The following is a 14,891-nucleotide window of genomic DNA, read 5'->3' on the forward strand; positions in this document are numbered from 1 at the left end:
CATAGCCTGTGCCTGCGTAGAGTTTGTTTTGCCCTTGGCTCCCTACAAAAAGAGCTATTTTTTTGAGGTGCTTGTTTAAGTATCTTTAATATACTCTGTGGAGTTCTAAAACTAGTGGTATGGCTGAAAGCGTAATATTCTTGCTACCTTTTCAGCTTTGTTTGGCATGTAGATTTGTTTTTGGTTTAGGTGAGCACTTGGGTGCTCAGGATTCCTTCCCAGTGAGTTTTGACTCACTGAAATCTGTCACGATAACCTTCCTGCGTCTGAGGTACTTGGCATCAGCCAAATGTTTTGACTTTCTTTTCTTTTGACTTTCTTTTTCTTGAGGCAGAGGTCATAAGTTTTTGGTCTTTGGGTCAGAGTTTGTTTTACCAGATTGATAAAGTAAAAGGCTTTTTAAATTTTTATTTTTAAAAAATATTTTATTTATTTGTCAGAGAGAGGAGAGAGTACAAGCAGGGAGAGTGGCAGGCAGTGGGAGAGGAGAAGCGGGCTCCTCGAGGAGCTGGGACCCTGATGTGGGGCTTAATCCCAGGACCCTTGGGTCATGACCTGAGTTGAAGGCAGGCGCCTAACTGACTGAGCCACCCAGGCATCCCTAAAAGGCTTTAAAAAAAAATAAACATGGCAAAATTGGGAATTTTATGTTCATACGTGGATTTCTGGCTTTTCTTGGAGAATCAAAAGATGTGGCAGCCCTGGACTCGATTTGCGGCTGCAGCTGGAGCTGTCGTGGCTCTGCCTTTGAGACTGGTGCATATTCTGCTGCTCACCACATCCCCACCCAGCCTGGCATCTGAGTTTGTAATCCTTGGAGTACTACATGCCTTAAAAATGAGTCATAAAATGGTTGTATAGTTTGTAAAGAAAGCATACTATCAAACTCTTAATAATTCTCCCTGAAATAATAGATGTAAAAGTTATTCCAAATACGTGATGTAGGTAGATTAAATTGTTAGTATTCTTCTGTAATTAGCTCTCACAAACAGAAACTTAATAGTTCCCTTAGTTTGAGCCAGAGAATGCACATACGACACCACACACAAATTAAAGACAAGTAGAAGGTATAAGTCTGTACTCATGGATTTCTGAAAAACCATGTGTTTGGAAAAAAATTTGTAAGTTAAAAAAAAAAAGGAGTCTGCATTATAGGTTCAGTCATACCTCAAGTACATTCAATATGTAAAAAGACTCCTAGAAAATGAGCAGCACAAAACAAGAAGCTATTTTTCCTTTGAAATTTTGCGTTAGGAAAAAGAAGAAAATTATAACAAAACTGTTTAAAAATACTATATAGCAAGAACTCATGTTCATCCTGGTAATTGAAGGATCCTTAATCACTTTTATCTTAATCTGTATTTAAACAACAACAACAAAAAAACCCTTTTTTGGACTATTTTTTATTGAAGTATAATTAACATACAGTGTCATATTAGTTGGGGTATATGATATGAGTCAGCAGTTCTGTACATTAATGCTCATATGATAGGTGTACTCTTAATCCCCTTGATCAGTTTCACTCATTCCTTCCCTCTCCTACTTCTCCCTCTGGCAACCACCAGTTTGTTCTCTTTATTAAAGAGTCTGTTTTTTTGTTTGTCTCTTTATTTGTTCATTTGTTTATTTTGTTTCTTAAATTTCATATATGAGTGAAATCACGAAATTCCACATCAGAGTGAAATCATCTGATAATTGTCTTTCTTCTTCTGACTTATTTTATGTAGGATTGTATGCTCTAGGTTCCATCCATATTGTTGAAAATGGCAAGATCTCTTTTTTTTTTCTTTTGTAGCTGAGTAATATTCTGTTGTATATTTATACTACATTTTCTTTATCCATTCATTTGTCACTGGATACTTGGGTTGCTTTTGTTGTAAATAATGCTACAGTAAACTTAGGGGTGCATGTATCTTTTCTAATTGGTTTTCATTTTCTTTGGTTAAATTCCTAATAGTGGGATTAATGGATCATATGGTAATTCTCTTTTTCATTTTTTGAGGAACCTCCATACTCTTTAGTTACTCCCACTAAACTTGAATTTGAAGGCGTTCCCCCCCACCCCAGATGATCAGTATTAGGAATAAAGTTAATCACCTTCTTGGATACCCTACTCACATGCTCAGATTCTGAGCCCCCTCTGTCCCCATGGTAGGAGGTTTTATCTAAGGATAGTCCTTACTTTGCTCATATTCCAGATTCTACTCTGAGCCATGACATTAGCACCATTTCTCATAAGTACTTTTCTTGGTTTCCTCTTCAAAAAGGAAAAGGAGGAAGAGGAAGTTGAAGAGTATATCTAGTTTTTTCAAGGAAAATTCCATTTAAATATTTTTTTCGTATTGCCACAAAATATAAATATACAGCATGTTGACTTTTAGAAGTTTCCCCTGTAAGATTTTATTACATCTATCATATTATACCTTTATTTTGAATTATATGCATGTAAATCTCTCCTCTTTTTTTTTAGGGCTCTCCAAAAAATGTGGAATCCTTTGCATCTATGCTGAGACATTCTCCTCTTACACAGATGGGACCTGCCAAGGATAAACTAGTCATTGGACGAATCTTCCATATTGTAGAAAATGATCTTTATATAGATTTTGGCGGCAAGTTTCATTGTGTATGTAGAAGACCAGAAGTGGATGGAGAGTAAGTAGAATCATTTCCAGGTGTTTTGAGAGTGTTGATAAAAGTCGAGATACCTCAAAAGTATTATTGAACTTTAATTGGTGATTTGCTAAAAGTCAGAAAATATGTTTTATTTCTCTTCATTATGTTAGTTAGGGAAGTTAGGTGGGATTCATGTCATGTCATTTTAGTTACATTAGGCTAAGTTCATATCTTCTCAAAGCAGCGAGAGCACTTTTAGGGAAGTTATAAACTTCCCTAATAAACTATTCCTCGCCATGAAATTAAAATAGGCTTTATAGTGATACATACTGCTCAGGCCATTTTACGTGTAATCTTTTTTGCTTCTTTCTCAGTTCCACAGTCTACTGCTTCTCAGAGATGCCTCCCTTTCTAATTCTTTATGCTCCTTTCCTCTCCTGCTACCAAATTCCGATGCTTTATCATTTTCTTTTCTTATTTTGCATCTATTCTCAGAATTATAATCTTCCCTATTAGAGAACAGAATTCATTCTGTTTATAACTCACAAATAAAGATACTTATGAGTATAAATATGCACTGGGGAAGCCATTAAGGTAGGAGATCTAGGAGTAGCATATCAAGAGTGAAAGGAGATGTGGAACTAAGATTCTGGGATTGGAAAACAATGGTAAGCAGTATAGAAATTATTTTTCCCATCAGTTTTTATTGTGAACATTTAAAAAATTTCAGTATTTTTGATACCAGGATGCATCTTAGAGTTGATATGTCATTTTAATTGGCAATGTTTTTTATTCCTTTTTGTTTGTTTGTTTAAGATTTTATTTATTTGTCAGAGAGAGAGAGTGCAAGAGCGAGCACAGGCAGGCAGAGTGGCAGGCAGAGTCAGAGGGAGAAGCATGCTCCCTGTGGAGCAAGGAGCCCAATGTGGGACTCCATCCCAGGACGCTGGGATCATGACCTGAGTCGAAAGCAGCTGCTTAACCAACTGAGCCACCCAGGCGTCCCAGTGTTTTTTATTCTTAATAGTACATAAAGTAATGGTGACTCTAGTACTCATTGGTGTCTTAGGATGAATTACAGTGATTAAGAAGTTTGTGATGTTTAAGAATGAGTCATAGTGTAGAGATGAATAGGGAAAGAATCTGCTCTAGATCTAAGAGAGCAGTTATGAAAATGTGTATGTGTTGCTTCTCTGCTGAAAGTTCTGGGTATCTAAAGGTCCAGTTGATAACTGGGCTCAAATGATTTGGAGACATAAACTCATTCTCCCTGAATCTGAATTGGACCTGACAAACTTAATACAAATTTCCTCAGATCAGTGGCATGTGAATAAATATTTAATAATTAGTTCTCCAATAGAAAAGGCCCAGATTTGCCAATTTCTGTGGTCTAAAACACTCCGGCTGTGGCCAGTCCTTTTTTTTTCTTTCTTAAAGATTTTATTTATTTATTTGAGAGAGAGAGAGAGAGAGAGAATATGAGAGGGGAGGTCAGAGGGAGAAGCAGACTGCCCTTGGAGCTGGGAGCCTAATGTGGGACTCGATCCCAGGACTCCGGGATCATGACCTGAGCTGAAGGCAGTTGCTTAACCAACTGAGCCACCCAGGTGACCCCTCACTATAGCCAATCTTAAGTTACCAGTGTAATGCCCTGAGTGCAGAGTTGGGAATACATGTACACAGTCAGCTCCCGCTGGCTCTAGCACACCACTACCTCGGATAATCACAGGGTAAACAGTAAGTGCCATGAACCAGGTCATACCTAGGAAAGAAAATGGGCTGAGAGGTAATGGCTCAAGATAACTTGTCTTAGTATCAAATAACATACATGCTTAGTCAAAAATAGTAAGAACTCAAAAAATTTCTAAGTAGAATAAGTCTGTCAATGCAGATATTAATAGTGCCTTTCTATTGTGTAATGGGTCATTGAAGGGATTAAATCAGGTAATGTATGTAAAGACTTAGATTGGTGACTGGCATTAATAAACAATGCTACTATTATTACTATTCTTGAAATCCTGGTGATTTGAATTTCTGTGAAGTAATGATGAGGGTTTTGCAGGAGGCAAGTGTGAAGATAGGTGGTCCTTAAGTTATCCTTCAAGAGAGGCGTCCTAAGCTCTTGGATATTGTCAGTAGTGGCTGTGGCAGATCACTTTTCATTAATAGAAAATATGTCATTTTCTATATTTAAAATCGAAGTACTGTTTTATTTTATACAAAGAAATCTTCTCATTTCCCTGCAATTGATAAGCTTTCATCATGCTCCCATGGGTGATACTCAGGTGCAATGGCCATATTTATTCTTTCTTTTCTTTTTTTTTTTTTTTAAAGATTTTATTTATTTATTTGTCAGAGAGAGAACACACAAGCAGGCAGACTGGCAGGCAAAGGCAGAGAGAGAAGCAGGCTTCCTGCTGAGCAAGGAGCCTGATGTGGGACTCGATCCCAGGACCCCTGGGATCTTGACCTGAGCTGAAGGCAGAAGCTTAACCGACTGAGCCATCCAGGCGTCCCGGCCATCTTTATTCTTACAAGCTGACCTAACTTGCAGCCAGAATATCAGTATTAACTTTACAAAAAATAATTACAGATAACTCTGCTGAATTACGAGCATTTCACCAGCTCAGTCAGATTTATTACAACTTGCAAATATAGCATACGTGTTTCCTTATGTTTGTGGTTAGAATTTCGTTCATGATATTTCTTTCATGGGTATTTATTTCTTTGTGGATATTCTTTTATGTATACTGTTTTTTCCCATATTGTTAAAATTCTAAAACATCAATTTTTTTTCATTAAGTTATATGTTTGAACATAATATTACAAAATGCCTTAGAAACTAGAGTTTCTGATTTGATTCTCAGATGTTATTTCGTACATCACAGAATTTTAAGTATCAGTTTTTGTGATTAGATATTTCTCTAGTAAGTACCATAATACGGTTTGAATTTATTTTATGTACAGTATAGCTTTAAGTGTTTAAATATTAGAATGTGTTGCAATATTTACTGTCTTAATTTTTCATTGAAAACTATATATATACCACCGAAGCACATGTTCTGTTACAGAAATTACTATATAGTTGAAGCCCTCGTCTCCACATAAATTCCTGCCAGCGAAGCAATCTGTTTAACAAAAGATTTTTGGGGGTGACATGGATGGCTCATAATAGTTTTTCAAGTGAATTGTCTAGCCTGTGGAGTGGTCTCTGTATTAGAGTCTTTTTAAAATTTTTTTTACGCATTTAGCAAAGTTAAATGCTTGCATCTCTTTGTGTTTTAGTTACCTACAGTAGTTATCTTTCAACTCCTGCTTACATCTGATTGCCCAGGGCCCAATCACTCTCCGCAGAAATTCCCACTTCAACTCCCACATCACTCACAAAATCAATACATTTATGGCTGAGGATCACGAAGAGTGCAGGAGTTGATTTATTTGTTCATCCACCCATTCACTCATTCAGCAAATGTTTACTGGACCTCTTCAGTTTGGCAGGCATTTTCAGAAGGGCTGGTAAACTAGTCAGACTAGCTCTCTGTTCGCATGAAATTGGGGCAACAACTTCTACTGGAGGGACAGAGAATATATAGTAAAGAAGTACACAAATAGGTTTTAAAAATTGGTAATTACATTAGTAAAAAGGGATAATGTGACAAAATATCTGGCAGGTGGAAGATAATAGTAGTTAGGAAAGGGCTTTTATTATTACTTCTACTGTTGAAATCTGAAATACCCTCAGAGTGCATTTTTGTTAATTCTTCTAATGGTAAACAGAGTCACGGCTTAAATTCTATTCAGCTCTGGTCCTACAGACTGGTAATGTTATTTCTAATAATGTGCTAAGGGGAGGAGTGTACTTTAGTCAAGATTTGGCTTGAATGGTTTGGTTCCTTTTGTTCCCTTCCTATCTGTGTATATACATACCTTAATGGCTATGTAGGTAATAACTACAACTCCCTCTCTGCATACATTGTTTTCTGGGGAGAAACGTTCTATCTTAGCAAATCCTTTGTTGTCCAGTTTTTAATTCATCATGGAAAGGTTTCTACTTTTCCTAAAGTATTTTTTAAATTTCTTGATTTCTATATGTAGAAGTGCTTAGGTTCTTTCCAAAACCCTTCCCTAGGTCTCTTATAGTTACTTGTCACTTACGCTTTGAAAGTATTGAGGCACCTGGGTGGGTCAGTTGGTTACGTGTCTGACTCTTGATTTCGGCTCAGGTCATGATCTCAGGGCTGTGAGACTGAGCCTCACATCAGGCTCCATGCCGAGCATGGAGCCTGCTTTAGATTCTTTCTCCCTTTCCCTCTGCCTCTCCCCCTCACTCTTCCCTTCTTAAAAAAAAAAAAAAAAAAAAAGGTATTACAGGAAAGTGTCAAATCAGCTTAGTTACTGTTTCATTTACTTTGCCTTTCTACCTGTATCCAAGACAAAATTTATGGGTGGGAAATATTTTATTTAGATCTATGTGTTGTCTTTATAGTTGGTAGAAAGATGATAATAACAAATGAGAAAATAATGAGATAGAGCTAGGTCTCTGGTCATCCCCTTTTCATAACTACAAGTTTAGATTACATGATTAGATAGAGCAGCTTTTTGGGCTGGACACATGTTTACTCTCCACCTCCATGATGTCAGGCTGCCTCTGAGCAGATTTTAGGGGGGTGACTGAGTAAGGGCATAACTTCTTGCTTTGGTACATTTACTTAAGAGCCTACAAGTAAGATGCAGATATTTTGCATAATTTGTTCATCATTCATCAGCCTGACCTTTTTTAAATTCCTTTTGAGAACCATTTTTTTCTCTTCAGTTGACTTCTGTGTCATTGAATCTGTTTTACTTTAGGACAGTTTCAGTTAATTAAATGCAAAGAAAAATAAGTCAAATTTAATAAAATACCCAGTTTGGCAAAATGTTTTAAGTTTTTCATTATTTTTAAGATTTTTTAAAAGTTTAATATTTTAATTCCAGTATGGTTAACATACAGGGTTATATTAGTTTTAGGTGTGTAAAAAGTGATTCAGTGATTCGGTATATTACTTAGGGTTCATCGTGATAAGTGTAAACTTTAATCCCCATCACCTGTTTCACCCATCCCCCACTGACCTTCCCTCTGGTAACCATCCATTTGTTCTCTATAGTGAAGAATCTTTCTTGGTTTGTCTCATCTCTTTTTTTCCTTTTGCTCATTTGTTTCTTAAATTCTGTATGAGTCGGATCATATGGTAATTCTCTTTCTCTGAGTGACTTATTTTCCGTAGCATTATATACTCTCTACTTCTATCAGTGTTGTTGCAAATGACAAGATTGCATTCTTTTTTATGGCTGAATAATATTCCACTGTGTATGTATATACCACATCTTCTTTAACCATTTATCTATCAGTGGACACTTGAGCTACTTCCATAATTTGGCTGCTGTAATACTGCAGTAAACAGGGCTGCATATATCCCTTTGGATTAGTTTTTTGTATGTGTGTGTTTTGGGAGTAAATACCCAGTAGTGCAGTTACTGGATTGTAGGGTAGTTTTATTTTCAGCTTTTTGTGGAACCTCTATACTGTCTTCTCCAGTGGCTGCAATAGTTTATATTCCTACCAGCAGTGCACAAGGGTTCCTTTTTCTCCACATCCTCAACAACACTTGTTTCTTTCATTATTGTTTTTAATATAGTTCATGGTGTTTTAAACTCAGAGCAACTGATAAGAATCAGAAATTATTTTGGTTAACCGAATATTCTAATTAGCTAAGTGATAGCTTTTTAATAAGTTCTATAGCTTTTTTGTTTTGATACTTGATTTTTATTATACCTTGCTCTATTCTCAACATGGGGCTTGAACTCACAACCCTGAGATCGAGAGTCACATGCTCTACCGCCTAAGCCAGCCAGGCATCCCTGATGATAGTTTAGAGGAACACTTTCAGCCTCTGTCCCAAGAAGCTCTCGAGTTCTGCAGAAAGGTTTCAGAGACTCTTCTGGGGTAGCCGGGAAATTAGACCCTACTTTCAGAGTGGCTCCATCTTCATTTTATACATTACAATTCTGGAACACTTTGTTTAAAGAGTCAGGGAGCACCTGGGTGGCTCAGTTAAGTGTCTGACTCTTGATTTGGCTCAGGTCATGATCTCAGACCACAGATATGCTCCACTGAGAGGCAGAGAGGCAGGCAGAGAGAGGTGGGGGAAGCAGGCTTCCTGCTGAGCAGAGAGCCCCATGCAGGACTCAATCCCAGGACCCTGAGACCATGACCTGAGCCAGAGGTAGAGGCTTAACCCACTGAGTCAGCCAGGCACCCCTCAATTTTTAATTCTTTGATTCTTTTTATCAAATGTGTCATCTACTTTTCTTGAACCTTGTCAGACCTAAAGTAGTTTAACCTGCCTTTTGGTCTTTGCTTTTGATGAACCAAGGTCATAAATATAAACATTAATATCTGTGTTGTATTATAATTCAAATATATAGAACTATTGCTCTTTAACTACACAACACTCCCAATTTTGTAGTTTTTGTGTTTTGCCTTTAGATGTCATTATTCTTTCTCTGCTGTTTTACCTGTGTCTCCATTTTTAGCTTTTTTGAACTTTTTAATTTTCTTCTTCTAATATTCTGATGCCCATGAAATTGATCACCAGATTTATTGTGCTTAAAATAAGAGCAGCTGGTATTTGAGGATGACCTCTCAGCCTCTTCTGTAAGTAAAGTGTATGTGCTTTAGCAGATGGACTCTAACATGTGTTTTGACAGCTTCTAAACTCCTCTGCTTAGTTCTCATTGGGTTCTGTGGAGACTTGATGTCACCAGATTAGTAACTTCCTGATAAGTGAAGTGTAACTAGGTTGGGGTCTTGCCTGTGTTGACTGCGTGTCCACTGATGCCTTTGATAGGGATTGTCACATCTCAGGACAGTGTTTGTTGAACTAGTCAATGTGCTGAGTGTCTTGAATATGAGTATTTATTGTGGTGGAGACTTTAGCACCTCCAGTAGGAATATTAGTGAAAATAAGATGGGATTACTGGACCTCAAATATTATTTGAGTTGATATCAATTCTTAGATACATTTGTAAGTAAATGGGTAAATTCCCTAAGAGCATTATTAAACCCAGAGTATGGTCTTCTATAGCATTGCTTAGTTTGATTGGCTTGAAATGTACCTGTAGTGCAGTTTGTCATTCTCAAGAATTAAGCTTTTGGTTTTATTATTTTTATTGTTTTATAAATTGAGCTTTTATTTTGATTCCAGTATATTTAACATACAATGATATGTTAATTTCAGGTGTACAGTGTAGTGATTCAGCAATTCCATACATCACCCAGAGCTTATCACAAGTGCCCTCCTTAATCCCCATCACCTGTTTCACCCAGCCCTCCACCTGCCTCCCCTCTGGTGACCATCAGTTTATTCTCTATAGTTAAGAGTCTGTTTCTTGGCTTCTTTCTCTCCCCCACCCCCTCTTTTTTTCCTTTGTTCATTTGTTTCTTAAATTCCACATATGAGCGAAATCATATGGTGTTTATCTTTCTCTGACTGACTTATTTTGCTTATCATAATGCCCTTTTGCTCCATCCATGTTGTTGCAAAAGGCAAGATTGCATTCTTTTATATGGCTGAATAATATTCCATATATATTACTCTTCTTTATCCATTTTATTTTTAAATAAACTAGGTCATGTGCAATTTTTCACTGAGTCAGCAAGCATTTAACTAGCAGCTGTCATGTGTCACCTCTGTGTTTAATGCTGTTTATGTTCAAATTAAAGACTCCCTGCTTTCAGGGGGTCTGATTCAGTTGGGGATAGAGAGGTAAATCAATATACATTACACTGTGTAAGTTCTATTTACTGTATCCTACAGAATTGGAAAAGAGGGGATCAGTGATTCTGTTAGGTTGTCAGAAAAGGTTTCCCAAATGAACTAGCAATTGAATTGAGTTGTAAAGGATGAAGAGTAGGAGATACAAAGTGTAAAAAGTGCCTGCACTTGGAAAAGTTTTAAGTGAGAGAGAGCCTGGCTTTTCTGGGAACCCAAGTGGCTTACTTGGCTTAAGTTGAGAAGAGATGAGAGAGTGGGGAAATGGGCAGGAGACAGATCTTCAAGGGATTTATATATCATTTTTAAAAACTGGGGCTTTGTTCTGAAAGTGATAAAGAGCCATTAAAACACGGACTGGGTTTGTGTTTCAATGAGATCATTCTGGCAGTGCTGTGGAGCCTATATTGGAAGAATGAAATGAGTTGGGCCAATAAAGAATCTTCCGGAAAGGGGAGGGTATGTGCTTTGGTGAGTGCTGTGAAGTGTGTAAACCTGGTGATTCACAGACCTGTACCCCTGGGGATAAAAATATATGTTTATAAAAAAAAAAAAAAAAAAAAAAAAAAAAAAAAAGAATCTTCCGGAAAGAAGTGATAAGAACATTAATTAAGTCTGAGGGTCAGGAGAGGAGACTTGCATTAGCAATTTAGGAGGTAGAAGAACCAGGTCTTGGTGATTCAGTATGGATAGTGAGGTTGACATTTTGGTGTTTGATTTAAGACATGAATGACTAGATAGATAGTAAGTCTGGATGTATTGGGGAGGTGGAGAAGGGGAATGGATTATATTGATATTTTTGTATGCTTTGAAAAATAAAAATTTAAATGCCCAGATTTAGGTCAGTTTTGATTCTCTCATTCCCACTCATTGTCATACAACTACTGATTAGTGTCAGTTAAGGAACATTTCTCTTTTTACTGAAATATAATATCCTTGTGGTTAAGCCATGCTTATATTTATGGCTAGAGAGCCAAATTCTCTAAATTTTATTTTATTGTTATATTTTAATTTTGATTTTTCAAGAATTGTATATATTTCTCTAAAATCCTTAAGTCCAGTTTTACAAATGAAATATATTTATTTATTAACGTGTTAATGAAGATCACGTCTCTTAAAGCATTATTTCTACACTGGCATCTCTATCAAAACACACATGATTGACAGTTCTGAAAATCGAAGAGTTTCAAAACAAGCATGATTGGCAGTTCTAAGGTAACTAGCACGTGCACTGAATATTATTTGTACTTTTGTTTGACACTAAGGTGGAAAAAATGAGCTAATTTCCCAGTCTTTGTTTCTATTTCAGGTTGTATGATATATAGGGTCAAATAAAGAGTGGGTGGATATTGAATGTTTCAAAGACTGAAGTTTTCAAGGTGTGGTGGTGGGGGAAAAGAGAAAATAAGAATTTGAAATAAGTGGTTTTCTTTTTTCCAGAGGACATGGTACACAGTTGAAAAGTATGAATGTTTTGAAATAGATTTGTGATTGAAAATCATTCTATCATATTTTCTTAACAAAGCTCTGCTTATTATTTATTTTTTTTTAGGATAAAAGAACTTCTATTATATTTAACTTCTTAGTAAGAAGCCTTAAGAATACGTATAAATTATAAAATACGATCCCAGAAGTGTCTTAGGTTCATGAAACACCCATGTCGTCAGGCTTTTGAATAGCATTAGACTTAAAAACAACAACAAAACCAAACTCACAGATAAAGAGAACAGATTGGTATTTGCCAGAGGCAGGAGGTAGGGGGTGGCAAAATGGAGGATGGGACGTCAAAAGTACAAATTTCCAGTTATAAATAAGCCATGGAGATACGATATATTGCATGGTGACTATAGTTAATGATACTGTGTTGCATATTTGAAAGTTGCTACAAGTAGATCTTGAAAGTTCTCATCACAAGAAAAAAATTTCTTGCATAATTATATATGGTGATGACATTAGCTAGACTTGCTGTGGTATCATTTCACAATATATATGAATATCAAATTATTATGTTGTACACCTGAAATTAATGTTATATATGTCAGTTATTCCTCAGATTAAAAAAAATGTTTTTAATGAAGAGTATTAGAGGTTCTTTTTTCCCCTCTCAGATACATGACATGTTCTGTTGGATTGATTTGTTCTATTAGATTCTATTTTGATTGATGTGCAAAATTGATTTGCTTTGTATAGCATATTCATGTATGTATAGCTGCGTTAGCCCAGAGGTTGTGTATAAATTTATATGTCTAATAGCTTTGCCATATATGCCTTCCCAGAACTGTAAAGGTTAAAAGTGAATCTGGAAACTACTATGGTGGCTGCTTGTTAAGGAATGCGAGCAATTAAGTGTTCCCGCAAAAGCTTTGAAGTTAATATCTTAATAGGATGAAGAGGAGAAAAAGTCAAGGCTGCACTCCCTACAATTGGTTCAGGCTGTAGTTCTATTGACTTAAGAATAAGAGTTTAGAAAAATTAAAAGCTATTTTCAGTAGAAAGTGGGAGTTCTACTTTAGTGTGTAGAATTTTGTTTTAATTTAGATTGCCACTTTATAACATGTAGAAACTCTCAGGGACCCAGGAGTTTGTATTCTGTAATTTGTGGTTAATAGTAAGAACAATAATAGCTAACATTTGTTGAGCCCTCTATGCTAGCACATTACTGAGTTTTGTATGTATTATTTAATCTTTTATTACTCTATGGTACATGCTTTTAGAATCTTTATTTAAAAAACACAGAAGAAACAAAGGCTATAGAGATTTTAAGTCATTTCCCCAAGGGTAGCAGCTAATAAGTAAGCAGACCTAATATGATATAGCTTCTTACTGTTCATCACTACTTTATACTGATTAAATACACTTCCTGGGTGAGTATGTGTGTGTGTGTGTGTGTGATTTGTTAATTTTTTCAGCAACTATTTGTTGAGTATCTTAATTACAATGTGCTGAATGCAGTTTAAATGTACTGTATTATGTCTTTAGGAGGAAGCGTGCATAGGGCACAGAGGAATACAGAGGAATATACCGGGATAAATGCCTACATGAGTGATGTGGTCAAGCACAGAAATCAGAGGAGAAGCTGGAGAAATGAAAGTTGAAATTGTTTCATAAAAAAAAGGGCCTCCTCAAAGAGAGGAAACTTTAGCTAGAGTCTGAAAGATGGGGGAGGGGCATTAGGGGATGCATATTAAGAAAACATCTGTGGGGAAAAATCACGAGTAAAGGCATGGCACTGAGAATGAGCTTGATGAGATCGTGTTAGTTATCTCTACCTGTGAAACATGTTCCTCCAAAACTGAGTGGCTTAAAACAATAAAAATTTATTCTTTCCCACAGTTGCTATGGGTCAGGAATCCAGGAGTGTTTTAGCTGAACGGTTATGGCTCAAGAGTTTCTCATGAAGTTAAGGCAAAACATTGGCCAGGACTGCAGTCATCTGAGGGCTTGACTGAGGCTGGAGGATATGATGCCTTGGTGGTTCCTTCACATGCCCGGCAAGTTAATGCTGGCTGTGGCCGGAGGTCGCAGTTTCTCATCACATGGACTCTCTATTGGGCTTTGTGAGTGTCTTCACAACATAGTAGTTAGCTTCCCCCCGAGTGAATAATTTAAAAAAGGTTGAGGTGGTTGTGATACCTCTTATAACCTAGCCATGCATTGTCACTTCTGCCTTATTCTGTTCATTAGAAGCAAGTCACTAAACCTAGTCCACACTCGAGGGGAAGGGAATTAGTTTCCACCTTTCAGAGGGAATTGTGTACAAAATATCTGTACATATTCTGTATGTTGTGTACATAATATCTGTACAGATACAAAATATCTGTATACCATAGTGATCAGGAGCCCATGGCTTGGTGAAGTTTTAGAGGGGTAAATGTAATACTTGCTTTGCTAGACAAGCAAGCATCCTTAGAGAATATTCTGAATTTCAGGGGCACCTGTGTGGCTCAGTTGGCTAAGCATCTTCCTTCGCCTTGGGTTGCGATCCCAGGATCCTAGGATCGAACCCCTTTTTGGGCTCCCTCCTCAGCCTCAACAGGGAGCCTGCCACTCCCCCTGCTTGTGCTCTCCCTCTCTCTGTCAAATAAATAAATCTTGAAGAAAGAAAGAGAGGGAGGGAGGGAAGGAAGGAAGGAAAGAAAGAAGGAAGGAGACCCTGAATTTCAGCTAAGAACTTAGGACAGAGGAAAGACAGCAGAGTGGCTTTTGGTTAGTGATATTTTTGTGCAAGGACATGTGCAGTGTGTGAGATGGAATGGTTGCCGCAAGGACGGTTCTGAGACGGTCATAGTAGTCCAGGCAGGGGCTGGCCCAGGGTGAGGAGAGATGGGAAAGGAAAGCTAGGAGGAACTGTTCACAGAAATGACTAGTGCTTGAGGTTTCCAGCCCAAGGGCCTAGACAAACAGAGGTCACAGCAATAGGAAGTTGGGCAGAGTTACTGTTCACAGGGCAGGACATGGAGCTCTGTT

At 37.1% G+C, this 14,891-nt stretch overlaps 1 protein-coding gene across 2 annotated transcripts in view; it reads left to right on the forward strand.

Moving 5' to 3' along the window:
- The window catches only part of LOC309859038 (tumor protein D52), a 211,291-nt gene that overhangs the window by 123,466 nt on the left and 72,934 nt on the right, over positions 1-14,891 (forward strand). For both annotated transcript variants that reach the window (XM_082719450.1, XM_082719453.1), the window contains exon 2: positions 2,471-2,652. In XM_082719450.1, the coding sequence (XP_082575576.1) occupies positions 2,471-2,652 (182 nt within the window). The remainder of the gene's footprint in view (positions 1-2,470; positions 2,653-14,891) is intronic.

The sequence above is a fragment of the Mustela nivalis genome (assembly GCF_964662115.1).
Source record: "Mustela nivalis genome assembly, chromosome: 2".
Classification (NCBI taxonomy): domain Eukaryota; kingdom Metazoa; phylum Chordata; class Mammalia; order Carnivora; family Mustelidae; genus Mustela; species Mustela nivalis.